This window comes from Pleurodeles waltl, chromosome 4_2 (assembly GCF_031143425.1).
Source record: "Pleurodeles waltl isolate 20211129_DDA chromosome 4_2, aPleWal1.hap1.20221129, whole genome shotgun sequence".
NCBI classification, from domain to species: domain Eukaryota; kingdom Metazoa; phylum Chordata; class Amphibia; order Caudata; family Salamandridae; genus Pleurodeles; species Pleurodeles waltl.
In genome coordinates this window covers 740,354,142-740,371,773 of record NC_090443.1, presented here as the reverse complement: position 1 = coordinate 740,371,773, position 17,632 = coordinate 740,354,142, and the positions used below count along the sequence as shown (strand labels likewise).

The window sequence follows — 17,632 nt, the reverse complement described above, 5'->3', positions numbered from 1 at the left end:
GAGCAGCTTTGTTTCTAGTTAGCCATTTAAAGAGTCGCCGTAGGGCTTTCACAGTTCTTTACTGCTATTGTTCCTGCAAGGTAAGAGATTACTTGGGGCTTTCACCTGGTCCCATTTCTTCAAGTGCCCCTGTAGTTGGCACTAATGTCCAGCATTTAGGCTCCGTAAGGCCCACGTTTAAAAGCACAAAGGAGTTGGGCAACTATGGGGCCACTTCTGATGTCATCACCTCACCTACATAGCTGCCTTGAGGGCCATACAACACACACTGCCAGACAGCTACCCTCAGACACAGATCCAGAAATCTCAAGCACACTCTGTGGGATCGTTCAGAGGAAGCAGGTTCCCTAGACTGTAGGCATCCGAGGCCACACTCTGGGATTCATCTCTTCAGACCGGGCTGCTTCTTCAATCTTGCCAAGCATGGTGGTTGCCTGTAGACAATTGCCCACGTCGCTATATGATGTCCGCCAGCGCAAAGTTGTTCGGGTGCGCTCCTGCTAATGTGGGCCAGACTTCAGTATATCTTGCATCTTGTGCCTCCCCTGTCTGGTTCAGAGGGCCCACAGCAAGGCCTTGTCAGCCATGCAAGATTACTACTTCATAAGACACACTATTTTGTGCAGGATGCTAGAATGCCGCACTGCATACAGAGTTCTTTAACCTCGTCAGCAATCTAAATCTGGCCACTATCTGCTTCAAGTGCAGGTTTTTACTCGTCCTCCTGGGCAGGCCCAATCTCCTCCAAGACATCAGGTTGTAGTCATTGGTTATTTATTACATTTGTTTTCTTGGCGTGGAGCAGGAGCCCTCCACTAGAGTCTTCATTGCTCCAGTGCTAGCCACACCTCACACTCTAGAGCTGGCCATGCCCTACTTGTCAGTGATTTCGTACCTCAGGAATGTCTTCTCTGTGAAGCATCCGGTCCCAGCTTCTCTCCCTCCACCCCATTCCATAATAGATTTTTCCGATTTCCGATTTCCACTCTCTTTCAGGCTGCACTGCATATCTCAACTAAGACAATGTTGTGGATGTCACTCCATCACAGCTAGGTTAGGCCAATGCCGGGAAATAAGGCAAGCTCATATAAGTGCCTTGTGAGCAGCTAAGTTGGCCACTGCAGCGCACTGGTGCGGTGGGATCATCAGTTGGGCTCAAGGGATGAGAGGACAGGGCCACACCTGTCCCTTCATTTTCTTGCCTCCACATTTACGTGGAAAGGAAAATGACCGGAAGGCATTGACTGGGAGACTGGTGATTAAGCAGGTCCTCCAACACACTAGCAACTGCTACCATCACTCAGGGGCTAATGGGAGCTGATGAGAGCTCTACCATGGTAGTAAAGATGTGTGTTTTTCTCTTTCCTTTTCTACAGAGCCATGTGCTACTACCGGCTTTCTCAGTTCACGTAGGAAAAAAAAATAGTTAGGACTCTTAGTTACGTTGGTGAGCCATATACCTATACCTTCAGTAAAATAATCCACAGACAAAATAGCAGGATCACATTCAACAAAATGTGCAGAGCATTCTAGGTTAAAATTGTGTCTGCCCTCTATAGACTCTTAGATGATATTAGGATACTGAGCGATCAGATGGAGCAGATCAATGCTTGTCCATGAATAGAGATTTGACTCAACAGTTTCCAGTAGACCCCCAGCTGGGAGAATTAGCAAGTCAGACGTTGACCCTGTGAATAATTTAAAGATCCTTGATAAGGCTCAGGTGTTCATGAAGATTGTTTTAAATTTTGAAAAATTATGGGCCGCTTGTCTGGCCACAGTCACTACCAAGTGCTCAGAAAATTACACAGAAACAGAGAGGACTTCAACCACTGGATTGACCAGAGACACTCAAACCCCTCGTTGATAACAAGGTGCAGTGGAGGCACAGGTAAATCCGCACCAGGGTCCTTTAGCTGGTGTACAGACAACACCGCGAGGCAGGTGAATCTCCTATCCTCTTCCTCAGTAAGGGGTAGGGGTGTGGTATGGGTGTGTTGCCATGTTCACATAACTGACAACATCATTTCTGTTTACTCCAGGTTCAGTGTTCTATACAGAAAGCCTATGGTTTCAAGGGTAGAAAATTAACTGTTTACAAGAAACATGGACAAACTTGTGGGAAGCAATGCACACTTGTGCAGATGAGCTTGCATCCATATAGTTTTGTCAGTAGCATTCTCTTGGGCCAGAAGAAGGGGAAAGGGCCGCGCCTGGCCATATTCCTGTGTAACCTCAATAGATGGCAGCTTCCCTATCATTGCAAGATGGAAGACAACCACCTCATCAGAGATTTATTGCAGGAGAGAGTCTGGATTCAAAAGGCCATATCTCAAGGACCCATAGTGGCAGTGCCCATTTTCAGCACTTTAATGTTAGATTTTTGCACTTTGTATTGGAAGGGGAAGAAAGATATCTTTCCTCGGTCCCTAGCAATTTTAACAAGCTTCTGAGTCATGAATGGGTGATTCTTTGTGCCCATGGTGCACATAATTATTTACCTTGACAGCATGAGTTTCGTGACTCAAGGCGAACAACTGAAGGGTAACACCTTCGTTTTGCCCTGAGTATCTCCGGCTGACCACAGGCTTTGTGATCAACTGGAAGAAGTCGGACTTCAATTCCAGCAGGAACCTGGGCTTTTCAATCAACTCAGTAGCAGCTAACACTAAAACACTAAGCATCCCTGCGTTGAAGGTTCGGAACACACACACAGGAAGATCCACTGGCCTTTAGTAAGTGAGACACTGTTGTTCCAAAATTCGGCATGAATTATGGGCTTATAAACACAAGGATTCAAGCTTTCTCCCTAAATAAACTGCATTATCGACCTCTACAATGCTTGAAGATTTTGTATCCATTGAGGTACTCCGATACAAATCCTATTTCAATGGACGCCAGGATGGCACTGCAGTGGAGACATGGAATCTTAGGCCAATTGTTCCAAATACAGCTGATTTAGTCATAAAGTCAGAGGCTAGAGGCCAGAGTCCAGATGTGAAACAGCTGCAGTGTCAGCTGAGAAGATGTCTTCACATCATTTGTCTGAAACTGTTAGCAGGTTCCTTTTCAATGCAGTGTTTTCTCAGGAAGGGGATAAAGATCCAGATATCATGACGATTCAAGCCACTGGCAAAAACAGCCAAGGAATTCTGGCAGCTTTGTCAAGATTTTAAAATACTGGTTACGGGTAAATACCTCCCTGGCCTGACCAATGCACTTGTGGACTGGGAACCCTATACCTGAGGTATGGCAGAACAAATGGATTTTAGACAGACATCTGCTGGATCGAATTACATTCTAATACGCTTTACCACCACCTCTTGCTTCTCATTTGGAGACAGACAGACACGCTGGCAAGACTGACTTTCATACACCAGTTGTGTTTTCCCTTCATTTTTTATGCTCGTCTTGGCGATTCTGCAGGTCTGGACATAGGGTCAGACAAATTACCCTGATGTGTTAGTCATGTGTTTTTGTTTCCCGAGGTTCTCCAACCAGTCTCGTCCTAGGTATCTAGTGGGTTTATAAACGTGATCTTAGAGGTAGGACTGATGGTGTTGAGGATTTCAATTCAAGATGGTCCCAGTGTAGACTGTGAGAAATGCCTTTGTTATTCCTCCACAAGTCTTGTGCCCCCAACAGTCAAAAGAGGCATAGCTCTATGTTGCAAACATGATCTCAGCTTGTGGAAATTAAAGATAACAGACTTCTATGCAATTGTTACAAATGTTTGATTATTTGACCCACTTGGCTGAGACTGAGAAGGCTAATCAATAGAACTCCTTCTTATCAGTCATTACTGTGCAGTACAAACCAGTAGCAAGGGTTAATAGTGGGAAGCATCCATTCGTCTAGTCATTTTTAGAAGGGTATTAAACAAGCAAAGAATATTAGAGGTGTTTCCACTTGGGAAATCCAAAAGGTTACTGCAACTTTTTGAAAGGCGACCTGATAATGGTAACTTGCCACAGAATGGTCTCCTGGCTAAGTTGGCAATGTTTTGTTTCAACTTTTACAAGAGATTTAGGATATCAGTGGGTGGTAGTAAATAGCCAAAAGGGTATTTTCCAGAAGCAAGAAGACAGATTACCAGCTCTGTCCTCTAGTGTGGGTATTCAGCTCAAGAAAAAGTGTGCATGGTAAAATGGCTGCTGTAGTCTGATCCTAACACAAGCTAGTGCATGAGTAATCCAGGTGATCGGCTGATTAACTCTTCTGGAAGGTTTGGGACACATTCTGCCCTTAGCAAAACAGCCTCAAAGGCTATTCTGGAGGTTGCAAGGTTTGATGATATTTTCAAAGCTGCAAAGAAGTCAATGGATTTGTTTTTTAAAACCGTTTTACTTCATTTGAATCTCCCTTACAGAAATGCTAGAGTAAACTTTGAACAATAAGAACAAATTGTCACGGCACTCGTGTATCAGTACTCAGTATTTAGGTAAACTGTTCAATTTCACCTGCTGATACTCCGCAACTCCGCGCTAAGATATGAACGCGGTTTGCGTTTAATGAATATTTCTATTTGATAGATATTCACTATAATATAAGGATTGGACTTTCCGGCTATATAGATATTTTGAATAAGCCCTGATGAAGTCTTTAAGATTATTATCTTATTGGACGAAACACGTGTTGGCGTTTGGCTGTTGGTGATTCATGAATATTGAATCAATGAACGTTTTCGTTTTCCGAAATGATCTGCTCTTCTGAAAGAATAAATTGAGTTATACTCACTCATGAGTTCCTGTGCGTCAGCGAAATTTATCAGAATATTTTGGCACCAGATAGGTAATATGGACCAGGAAACATTTACCTAAATACTGAGTACTGATACACGAGTGCCGTGACAATTTGTTCTTATTGTTATTAGTTTCCTAGGAAACACTAGAGGAGTTAGGAAGTTCCTCTTGCCACGAGCACCATGCCTGCAATGTTTTTTATCTGAAAATGTGGAGATTTCCTGTGAGCGCTTCTTCCTATGTGATTCTTCCTATTTTGTGCATGTCTCTTAAACTTTGAACAATGTTTGCTCCGATCCCGAAAGCAGATAAATCTGCATTTTATTAAGGACAGGAAGGAGGGAATTACCATCACTACACTAAAAGTGTTCATTTTTGTTAACATGATGATACACGATTCAGATTAATTTGAGCGATGTTGGACATTGTAAATAGATTTTGTATTCAGACAAAAATTTGACTTAATTGCCCAGCTGTGGCATACACAAACTTTTCAATGCACAGATGGAGAGCAAATGAAGAGGAACAGTTACACTGTTTCTGGAGAATAAGCCCCTGTCCTGACTGTATGCTCACCAGTACCTCAGTGCAATGGTCTGCACACTAGTCTTTGTTCCATTTGAATTTCTGGAAAGACCCTGTGACTTCATTTGTGACTATCTTTGACAGTAAATAAACTTTTAAGACACATGAGGTCACAGTTCGGATCACATACTCAACCACAAATACACGTATTGCTACTGAAGCATTCTATACAAGATGATTAAGTCCCTTGCTCTTCCTACACTAATTTTGCTGGTTGGCTCAATATATTTCTTGCACCTTTGTAGATAAAACTGTTAAGACCATAAAATCTATATTTTATATTGTATTTTTTATGGTAATTGTGTGTTGCATTTGTCAGTAGCTCTTACAGATTTGCAGCCTTGAGTTCCGCCATGCGTCATCTGTGTGTGAATAACAGGAGTTAGGCTCTTATGGATGCTTGGTAAAGCTTGCAATTGAAGTCAGCCATCACTGTTCCATAATGATTATTTTACTTACCCTGTAAGCATCTGGTCGTGGCATTTAGTGCTATAGATTCACATATTCTGCATACTCCTTCCCTCTAGTGTTGGATCCAGAGTGGTGCACGTTGTTTGTCTTCTTAAAAGTGTTTCGAGTCACAGGATCGAGTGACTCCTCCTTTTGGTGATATTGATCATGGGCATCAACTCCTTTGTTAGACTGTTTTACCACAGGCGGTTGAAAAAGGAATGGAAGAAAGGAAAGTGTAGGGAAAAAGAGGCCCATGCAATGTATAAATACATATGTACAAATATATACAAAAAAAAGGTAACTCCAACGGCCATAGGCATCTGGGGAGGAGGGAGTACACATGTCATACTGCAGCACTACATGGCTCAAACAAATATTTACAGGGTGAGTAATCTAATCCGTTCATGGCATGTGTGGCTGTAGATACACATGCTCTTCTGGACTGTAAAGCAGTTGCTTCATAAAGCGGTGGCTAATCTATAGGATTTGCAGTGGACTGAAAAAGTGTACGTAGCACTGCCTGAACTATGTTAGCTTGTTAGCATGCTAGAACATCTACACAGAAGTGTTTTGTGAATGAGTGGTGTACACCAATTAGCTCCCGTACAGATGTCAGCTATTGGAATGTTACCAAGGAAGGCCACAGTAGCATGTTTCTTTCTACTAGAGTGAGCTCTGGAGAAACAGGTAAAAGTCTTTTGGCCTTAATATAGCAAGTCTCTATACATTTGACTATCCATCTGGCTATGACTGATTTGTATATTGGGTTGCCTTTATGAGGTGGAGAAAAAGCTACAAAGTTGTTTAGTTTTCCTAAACTCTTTAGTTCTGTCAATATAGAACATGAGTGCTCTTTTAACTTCTAGTGTGTGAAGGGCTCTTTCCGCAACAGCGTGTGGTTGCAGGAAGAAGACTGGTAGTTCAATGGACTGGTTAAGGTGAAACTGAGAAACCACTTTAGGAAGAAATTTGAGATTAGTGCAAAGAACTACTTTATTTCTATGAAATTTGAAGAAAGGTTCTTCCATAGTTAGTCCCTGGAGCTCACTAACATGCCTGAGTGAAGTAATGGTGACTAAGAAAGCCACCTTCCATGAGAGGAACTGAAGCGGACATGACTGGAGTGGTTCAAATGAGGGACCCACGTGTATGGTGAGCACAATGTTAAGGTTCCACGATGTGGCAGGGAGGTACTCTAGGTGGAATTACATGTTTAAGACTTTCATGAAAGCCTTAATAACTGGGATCCTGAACAGGGAAACAGGGTGTCTGTTTTGTAGATATGCAGCTATAGCTGAGAGTTGTAGTCCAATGGAAGTGTAGGCTAGATTTGCTTTCTGCAAGTGGAGCAAATAGCAGACAGTTTCTTGCACTGTGGTGTTCATGGGTTGGCAATAGCAAACAAAACATTTCCATTCTGCAGCATAACAGGCTCTAGTAGTATGTATACGGGCTTCGCTGAGAAAGTTCATACACTCTACAGGAAAACCCAGGTAGCCAAACTATGGCCTCGGGACCCATATCGCAAGTTTGAGTGATCTGGGGTCTGGATGCTTGATTTGTCCTTGATTTTCAGTGAGAAGGTCCAGCCTGTTGGGGAGTTTCTCATGTGGGACTACTGAGAGATCCAGGAGTGTGGTGAACCAAGGCTTGCATGCACAACTGGGAGCCACAAGGTTGTTTGTCTGATCCTCCGAACCAGAAAGGAAATGAGAGGAAGAGGTGGAAAAGCACAGGCAAATATCCCTGACCAACTCATCCATAGAGTGTTGCCCTTGGATAGAGGGTGTGGATACCTGGAGGCGAAGTTAGGGCATTTTGTGTTTTCTGCTGTGGCGAAAAGGTCAATGTGTCGAGTCCCCCACCTTTCCAAGTATGAGAGAAGGACTTGGGGAGGAGTTCCCACTCGTAGACTTGTTGCTGCATCCTGCTGAGCAGGTTTGCAAAATCACTGTTCGTTCCGTGCAGGTACTCCACCAAAAGGTGAACGTGATGGTGAAGGGCCCATGTCCATGAGGTCTGAGAGAGTCGTGAGAGTTGAGAAGTCTATGTCCCACCCCCTGTTTCTGTAAATTCATGGCTGTCATGTTGACCTTGTGAAGCAGGGGATATCAGAGACCTTGCACTGTCAGGTCTTGAAGGTGAACACCCGAACTCATCCGTGATGCATCTGTGGTCAAAGTGACTTGAGGCACGGGGTCTAGAAAAGGCCACCCTTTCAGAAAGTTGTTGGTGTTTGGCCATTGCAGAGTATGGTGAGTCTGGCGGTCTAACAACACTAGATCTTCCAAGTGACACTGTGACTGAGACCACTGGCGAGACAGAAATTGCTGAAGGGGACGCTTGTGAAGTCTGGCATGGGGAACTATGGCAATGCAGGAAGCCATCAAGCCCAACAGGCGCATAATGTTCCTGACTGTGTAAGAATGGCTCTCCTGAAATTGAGGGAGAAGGGTCTGGAAATTCTGAAAACAAGCTGGGTTGGGATACGTCAGCCCTAATTCCACATTCAGAACTGCCCCTAAGTAAGGTCCAACCTGCAAGGTTTGAAGGTGAAATTTGGGTATATTGAGAGTAGGGCCAAATTGTGAAAAAGATCCACTGTCAACTGATTGTGGTATTGGCACTGGCGTAATGTGCTGGCTTTGATGAGCCAGTCATTGAGTTAGGGGAAGACGTGAACATAATGCCTTCACAGGTGTACTGCGACTACTGTCAAGCATTTTGTGAATGCCTTGGTAGCGGTAGTGACTCCAAACAGAAGGACCTTGAATTGGTAATGTTTGCCTGCAATGATAAATCTTAAGTATTTTCGATGTGCAAGGTGGATTGGTATGTGAATATAGGCACCCTTTCGATCTAGAGCTGTCATAAAGTTGCCTTGCTATAGAAGTGGGATGTCATCTTGAAGGGTGACCATGTGGAAGTGTTCTGAAAGGATGTATATGTTCAGGGGCCTGGGGTCCAGTATTGATCTGAGAGACGTCCTTTTTGGGAATTAGAAAGTATAGGGAGTATTACTCCTGAACCTTGATGTTGTGGGGGAATGGGCTCGAAGACCCCTTTGAGAAGAAGGGCCTGTACCTCGTCTGAGAAGGGTTGTGTTCCTGAGTTAGCCTGTGAGGGCGAGGGGGAATATTGGGAAGATTGGTGATGAGCTCCAGCCAATAACCATGTTCGATAATGGCAACGACCCACTGGCCCATGGCAATGGTATCCCAAGTGGTGGTAGTCACTGTTTGGCAGTGAAGGAGACTGTGTGTGGCGGTGCTTTTTCCCCTCCCTTTGTTGTTGGACCCCATGTAAGTGCCTCAATAATAGCCTCTGGTGTATGTGGACTGAGGGTGTCTAGGGTGGGAGGTAGACGCCTCTGTTGTTGAGGACCTATATGATCTACTGAGCCCAGGGTGACAAAAGGAGCCACTTTCTGTATTAGTCTGAAGGGCAGTCATGGCCTTGGAGGTGTCTGTGTCCTTTTTAAGCTTTTCTAAATTAGTATCTACCTGTGGCCTGAATAGGTGCTCTTTATCAAAGGGCATGTTGAAGACTGCCTACTGGACCTCAGTTTTAAACCTGAGCAGCACAGCCAAGCATGCCGTCTTAAAAAGACGGTGGTGTTTATACCACGAGCTGCAGTGTCGGCGGCATCTAGGGCACACCTATAAGAGTTATTAGAGATGGTATGGCCCTCAGAAACAATCTGTTGTCCCTCTTACAGTGCTCCTTGGAAAGAAACTGTAGTACCTTCTCTATCTCATCCCAATGGGCCTGGTCATACGGGGCCAAAAGAGCTTGCGAGTTGGCTATTTGCCAGTGGTTTGTGGCTTGCACAGCCACTCTTTTCCCAGCGGAATCAATTCTCTTACTCTCCTTTTCTTGGGGAGGAAAATCCCCAGTGGCCTGACAATTAGCCCATTTATGGGCTGTTGTTGCCACTATGGAGTCAGGTGGTACCGTGCCCTGATGTACAGTGGGTAAGAAGGGGCTGCATTGTACTTTTTGTCCACCCATAGCGTGACTACCCTGGAGCGGGCAGGCCCCTTAAAGATGTCTTCTGCATGCCAAAGCATGCAAGGGAGCATGGGGAGGTATTGTGTATCCCTGTGAGTGGTGGCAAGAGTGTCGAACAGGAAATCCTGGACAATGTGATCTTTTGAAGCTCCACGTGCACTCTAGCAACTAACTGTTGGTAAGAGGCAGTGTCTTCTGGTGGTGAGGGGCATGCAGGGTACAGGCCAGGGTCATTAGAAGGAATGGGATCAGGGTCATAGGCAACCCAAGAGTCGGTATCATCTTGAGGACCCCCTAAACCCTCAAAGTATGATTGTGGGGAACCCTGAGGAGCGTAATCCCCTTGCATAGGTGATGTTGGAGATTGGGGAGGGGGGGGGAGGTGAAGATGAGGGTGGAAGTGGTGGGGGAGAAGGCTTGCATGGAGGACTACTAGCTTTGTCCTTTGTTTTTCTTTTGGAAGGGTCAGGAACGCCCAAAACCTCTTGAAAATAGAATTTCCTTTTAGGCCGCACAGGAGAGGAAGGAGTGGCAATGATCCGACCTGTGCCCTCTTCAATCTTGAGCTTGCGCTGTCAAGCATCCATTTTCTCCAGGATCAGCTTGACCAGAGATGGGCTGGAGGAAAACAGGCCCGAGTCTCTGACTTCTGAGGTTTTTGGCTCCAAAGGCCTTGGTGCCAAAGTTTTCAGTTTCAGAAGCTTAGTCAGCATCGAAGATGAGGCTGACGGCTCGGTCCCGAGGTCCAGATCCATACCGAAATGATCTCTAGGTCCGAAGCTGTGGAGGTCAAAACTGATGACGTGGCTTTGGTCTTAGTGGCCATTTTCAGTGCCAAGCCGGAAGGAGGGGCGGCTGAAGCAGTTTTTCGCTACCCACCATGGCCCGATGGCAGTGGCAGACCAGCGACCTCAAGGAGGGGCTGAAAATTATTTTTGGAGTATTTGTGTGGGACAGCAGGGGCCACATTACTCATGTGCAGGGCAGAGGTGACTTTGTGGCTTTTGATGTTGAATTCGACCTCTGACGCAGAGCTGTCCTGTATGGAAAGGGCTTCCCCCTCCTGCATAGGTTCCTCCTGATCATGTTTCTCTCCGAAGATGTCCGGTGTGTTGTCTGACAACTTCCGGGCCATTTCCCGCTAATGAGCTTGTCAATGCTGAAGGGCCTTTTTGGAGCAGAAAGACTTGCAAGCTTTGCAGTCAACCTCGCAATGGTCTTTATAGAGACAGAGGCTACACACAAGGTGTTGGTTGGTGCACAGGAACTTGGCGTGGCATCAAGGACAAAAGCTGAATGGCGTCTGTTCCATCACAGAACCATTCCCATTGATGCCAAAGCCACATAGAAGATAGACCCTAGGTGGGTGCTGGCACCCCGAAGGGTGGTCGGTGGGTACCCAAAACAATGGAACGGCAAAAGCGCTAATATGGGAGAAGGGCCAAGGATAAAAATATTGTCGGAATGTGAAAGGAAAGATTAGAAAAAAACAAACAAAAGAGTCGATAGATGGAGAGGAGACACACGTCCGTACCTGACAGCGGAGAGAAAACAATCTAACACAGGAGTCGATGCACATGCGCAATCACCAAGAGGAGGAGTCACTCGATCTTGTGACTCAAAACCCGTCTTTGAAGAAAAACAACTTGGACCACTCCAGACCCGACACTAGATGGTAGGAGTATGCAAAGCATGTGTATCTACAGCCACACATGCCATTGAACATTTTGGTTTCATATGGAATTGACTTTAAGGTCGAAGGTGGACGTCCACAACTGATGAACTGCAGGCAATGTTTTCGACATTGTGTGTTAACTGAGAACATATTTTGGTAAAGGGCAATGTCTTGAACAGCATACCTATCAGCTCCATGTAGAGATAATATAATATAACGGCTAGGGTGAAACATTAAAGGTCCTCGTTTCAACATTAGGTTGGGTGATTTTGGAAAGTCTATCTAAACCCACAGTTGTTGGTTTGCAAGAAATAATGGTGTATTGTTTCATGGCAGTTTCTGCGATGCCCACGTGTGTTGAGAGAGAATACAGAGTAATAAATAGTGGTCAACAATACTGAAGGTCCCTACTGTATGTCGTATGCATAGTGTTCACAACTTGATGCATTTTGTACTGCCTGGAGCTGAAGCTAGACACCTAGACTTTCAGTGGGCTTTTTTGGTAAACGTGATTTTGGAGCATTCTAGAAGACTCTGCCCAGAAAAGATGAGTAATAAATCAATAAGTTGGCAAAGCTTCAAGATGGACTTTCTCAATATGGGGATGTTAAGAATTTGGATCAGTGGGAGGTTTCATGATTTCTAGGAAGGTGAAGATGAAAGTCAAAAAGAGAGAGACGATAATGGATAGGTGAAGAATGTCATCAGCCAAAGATATTGCCTTGAAAGATTGAAGGTGGTCAGTTAAATCATCTTTTGTAAGAAACTAGATCGCCATAGACAAAGGGCGCTATGAGGAGTGCTTGAGAGTGTGTTGAGTTGGAGAAATAAAACAATATATATGGTATCTAAAATACATAAGTTCCAAAGAAATACCTACTGGTATCATACTTCCTCATTCTGTCAGCTCAAATGGGACATATAGTGTTATTTACAGGACATTCACATACCACAAGATTGAGAGTGAATCATTTTACTGATCTCCTTTTGCGAATTCAACAGAAGGATATTTTGGGGAATCCCATTTTACCTAAAATGAAAGTAACTGACCTGTTTCAATACTAAATACATGGTTGGTGGATGTCCAGTCTGGCGGCAGGGAATACTTAAAATAATGTATTATAGCATGCATTATAAATGAATGCTTATGGCATACAAAACTCTACCTGTTCTATCTCCTCTTCCTTTTCTTTGAGCTTCTGCAAGTTAAACGTTTGAGCGTTTTCTAAAGCCAATTTCAGTTCATCATGTTCACGATTTAGACGGATTTCAAGATGCCGGATTTGCTCACTACGTACCTGAAAAACAAAGAAATATCCTCACACAGAGAAATTATGTTATTAACATTAGGCAATGGAAACAGTTTGGGTTTAGTAAGAGTGAGAACTTTCCTCCCTGGCATTATCACCGGTGCTTATTATGAAGGTGCTCTTACATCATGTGCAGCGTCTACGGTTTAGACAGCAGTTGTGGATTCCTTAACATTCCTTTTTACACTGTAAAGTTTTAAACATTTTGCTAGACTATAGATCAAGAATACATTTTATGACTTATTTGTTATAGTCACTTTAGTTTTAGGAGGGTGGCTTTTTGCAGGTTCAACCTCACTTTTTGTCCCTACTTTTTGATGACTTTAGGTGCTGGTGTAATGACTCCAGCCCAGTGTAAGTGCTCTGACCCTAAAAGTATGTTCCGGTGGATACAAATTGGCTTACCCCCTATTAACAAGATTAACTTAAATATAAGTCCCTAGTGCACAGTATTCAAAATACGTAGGGCCTTGTAAGTTAAGGTGCCCTTAGTGGATTGCAGCACTATTTTTGCAACCACCAAAATGGCTAGTAAAGACTTGGCGCTAGGCCTGTCCTTCACCCTAGATGGAAAGTAAAAAGATACCCCAGTCAATAATCCTAATTGGAAAGGTAGCCCCACTTAAGTCCCTAGTTAATGGTACTCAGGGTACCAAGGGCCTGTAGCTTAAAGTGTCCCTAGTGGGAACTAGACTTAAGTGTGCGTCACTCTTTATTAACTACAAATCACCCCTAAAGTCTACCCAAAGTACCCAGAGGATCGGGTCCATGAAATAGAAAGTCACATATATGGCATGTTTGAAATGCCCTGGTAGTAGAAAATCTCAAAAGTCGATTTTACCTATAGGAAAGCTGGTAGCTCCATTGGCTAGCACAAGGTTACTTTTATTAATTCTTAAAAAGTGCAACTTCCCAATGGGACTAGCTAGAAGGGTGGTTCAAAGTGGCAAATTAATAGTTACATTAAATAGAACACATTGCCAAGGCCAGATTTAACATAAGCTTTTTGGAAAAGTATCTTTAAAGCTGTACTTTTATAAGTTGCCTAAAAGACATAAATGGTAGCCTTTTCTGATTGGCCCGACAGCTTAAAGCTGCCAGGAATCTGGACTGTTATCAGGTGTGAAGTGTTCTCAGGAATTGAGAACAAACGAGACATCTGCTGGGAAGAGTTTTCCTCTTCTGTAGCAGGACGGCTGGGGAGGGGCTAATGGGATAATTGCACTTTAAAGGCAGTTTGCTCCGTCAAGGACAGATATCACTAAGCTCATGCATTCCCTGTTTCCTTTGCTGGCCATCCAGCCTGGTTACACTTTAATTAGATTAGGAGATAGCAGCATGGGGGATTCCAGTCCTCAAGTAGCCACACCTCTGGGATGGGCTAGGGTGCTTCACACGGGGAAAGAATGGTCTGTCCATGTTAGAAGTGGGCAAAATACTGCATCATGGGATAGCCTGATGCCACTGTCCCCAGGAAGTAGTCACAAGGTGGGTGAGATTGTACAGGGGAGCGGTATCCCTATTGGCTAGTGAGTCCTCCCTTACCATAAGCTTGTGCAAAGGATAAAATGGGCAACCCAGCCAAGAGAACTCAGAAAACTGTTGGAACTGTGGGAAACAGAAGGACTGGGACCCCTAGACTACACACACAGAGACAACACCGAGAAGGGATGCATCTGCTGCACCAAGGAGAACTGTTCCTGATCTTTGACCTGTGAGGACCACCTCAAGGGCTGGACCTGCTCCTACCTGTACCCAGGAAAGGTGCGAGCTGGGAGATCAAGTCCAGGCCCTCCTTAAGGAGGGCACCAGACTCTAGACCTGTAGTTGGTGTCAGAGTGTACTATTTTTCCTGCTCCAGCTGAGGAAAGCATTGGAAACCACACCAAAACCAGAAATAATTGTTTGGCCAGTTGACCAGTCACTTGCCTGGAACTCCCCTGGTGCATGCTGGGAGATTGAGACCTCAACCCCAAGCCATGTTCCCAAAGCTGTGGACCCGTGACTGGTGCCAAGGAGGTCTGGCACCCAAAGGACTTGCCCAGGAGAGCCTAAGACCAGAACAGAAACAGAGGCTACCCCAAAGATTTCCCCAGAATCAAGCTGACCTCAATGAAGCACAGCCTGAAAGAGACACACCTCTACACTTCTGAGTTGCTGGTTCGAAGGTAGCCTTGGGCTTTGCCATAGAGAGCCTATTGTTCTAGGCTCACTGCGGACCACCACATTGAACTGCCGTGATATATGGCCTATTAAAAAAAAAAATCTAAAATTCATAAGTCCATTTACCTAATATAGATTTTTGTTGTTTTGGTGTCCATGTAAAGATAAAAATATGAGAAATTTTATAAAGTAGAGGCGGTGGGGTTATTGTGTTGGGTTTCTCACTTATTGACTGCTTTGGTGTCTTTAATCCTAGGACCTAGGTTAAGCCTGACTGCTCTGGTCCAAGCTAACAAGGGTTGAGCTAAGCTTTAATTTATTGAGACCTAACAGGATCTTGTAGTAAATTGTGGCATTATTACTTGATGAGGTCTCACAACCTCATCAAGTGACCCAGTTTTTTACAGCAGTCAATGTAGCTTATATTGCGGTGATCAACTGAAGAAAATTACTAAAGGGAAATACAAAAAATAATAACAAATGTGTGTTTAATTCTTTACATTTTGATATGAATCATATGACAGTGAACTTGCCATCAAGCTGGTCCTGTGGGATGCCTTGGTCAACAGGGTAGTCTAATTGCGGTCATTTATCTACAAAGTTCGCCTGGGTGATCTTCTCCACATTGTAAGTTTTGACTGGAATGTAAATTGTTTAAAGCAATGTCGCAGGACTTATGAATCAACACCCCATGATATGCCTTAAAAAAGGCACTAAGGTGCAACCAAAGAAGGGCCTAAATGTAGGCTGACAAATTCTAACACAAGTGCACAACTTCTGAAGAAATGAAAACTGTGAACTATGTTATGACTTTTTTTTTTTTTTTACTTGTAAAAATATTATGCATTTATTGTACTAATTTATTTCCAACTGGTTCGTATAAACCAGAGCTACAAGGACTATAAGAATTTAATTGTGTGCATGAGATTTCTATATGATCACAATGGAAAATAAATTTGTTTAATTTGAAGTTCTACGCTTGTTTTACTTTAGAGCCTGTCTAGTTATAATTTGCACTATAATACAATTACCATTTTGCTTACCATGTGAACTTCAAAATGGAACACTAATAACTTAACCTTTCCATGACATAGAAATGTTCTACTTTAAGTACCCAACAATGTGTAAACTATAGTTTTGAGTTGCTGGGCTAACAATGTAACCAGCGAAGTAACTTGGCTACATGGGCGTAAAGCAGGCCCCTGGAGTTCAGAGGGTCACCACCCCTTTAGCAGACCCATTCACCCCAAGGCCAATAAATAACTGTGAGATATGAGAGACTGAGGGGCCCCACATCACATTATACAGTGTGTTTCATCTTTGTGCTTTAAGCCACTGCTGAACTACTTTTGGCATGTGGAACCATATATTAAGATATCTGTGTAGATGACTCAAGTGTTGAGGAGGTGACTAGGGCACACAGCGATTAGCGTGCAAGCAGGCAAATATACTCTGGGCTTCCAATACAAAAGCTCTTCTGCCAATAAAGCATAACATTCTGTGTTCAGCGAGGGCACTGCATTTTTCTGGAATAACATTACAGAACAAAAAGGAAGACATTTCTGCAGACTGCTTAAAGCCCTCATTTTTTCATTTCTGTCTTATTACTGTGTGGCATATCGAGAATGATGAAGTGACCTGGGGTTCAAGTTTAGGTGGGGGGTAGACATGGAAGCAAGTGATTATGCTATGTACTATCAATGCTGTAGGTGTGATGTGCCAAATACTGACAGTATGGAGAGCAGCCTCCAAACAATGTCATCCTAACCTACCACTTGGGAGAAGAAAGGTTACTAGTCAGGGAGCAAATCATGTAACTTATCATGGGAAAGAGAAATGTAATCATGGAGGAACTGGGAACAGCTTTTGCAAAGTTTTGGCTAACCCTGAAAACAAGATGAGAATTAGGCACATCATCAAGTAGTGATTTATTTGTATATTAAAGGCCCTTCGCTGTATGATAAGTAATTTTATAGTACAGTGAAGCAGATTTACACAAGCATTTATGAATCAGGCCCAATCACACAATTCTTTTTTAAATTATTTCTGACATCCCCTTTGAGGTAATACAAGTTATTTGGTACAGCCAGCTTTGATTCCTACACTGAAGCTGACCAGACTATCTGTAGTGTTGTGTTGTCCTGGAATTGTTAAAGTTCATTTATTGAGGAAAGGTATGGACAAACGTCAATGCGTTCCAGCCTGGACAGGCCTTGCTCATGACGTTGCCACTCAGTGATAACACCATATTTAACATAAACAAAAACTGCAAAGAGACACAGCGCAGACTTTGATGGCGATCACCACCTCGGACTGGTTCCAAAATAAATAAACACACAATGAACACTATTTGCGAATTGATAAATAAATGAAAAGGTGCAGATAATAAAGTTTGGACATCTTTTATACAAGTTTAGATATATTTCAAATACATCAAATTGCCTTGCCGTACTAATGTACCAAATAACTGTGTCAAAGTGGGGATAGGATACCATCATCAGTGTATCCGTTGGTTTACATACACACAAATATATATATATATATATATATATATATATATATATATATATATATATATATATATATATATATATATATATATATATATATATTTTGCAGGATTTTTTATCCAAAAAAGATTGTGCTATGTTTGGCAGCAAACCCATCTTTGAGTTTGCAACACCCCTGCAATG

General features: G+C 43.4%; 1 protein-coding gene across 4 annotated transcripts in view; it reads right to left on the bottom strand.

Annotated features, from left to right (window-relative positions):
• Nucleotides 1–17,632, bottom strand: part of CCDC18 (coiled-coil domain containing 18) — a 574,107-nt gene that overhangs the window by 336,690 nt on the left and 219,785 nt on the right. For all 4 annotated transcript variants that reach the window (XM_069232377.1, XM_069232374.1, XM_069232375.1 and 1 more), the window contains one exon: nt 12,633–12,764. In XM_069232377.1, the coding sequence (XP_069088478.1) occupies nt 12,633–12,764 (132 nt within the window). The remainder of the gene's footprint in view (nt 1–12,632; nt 12,765–17,632) is intronic.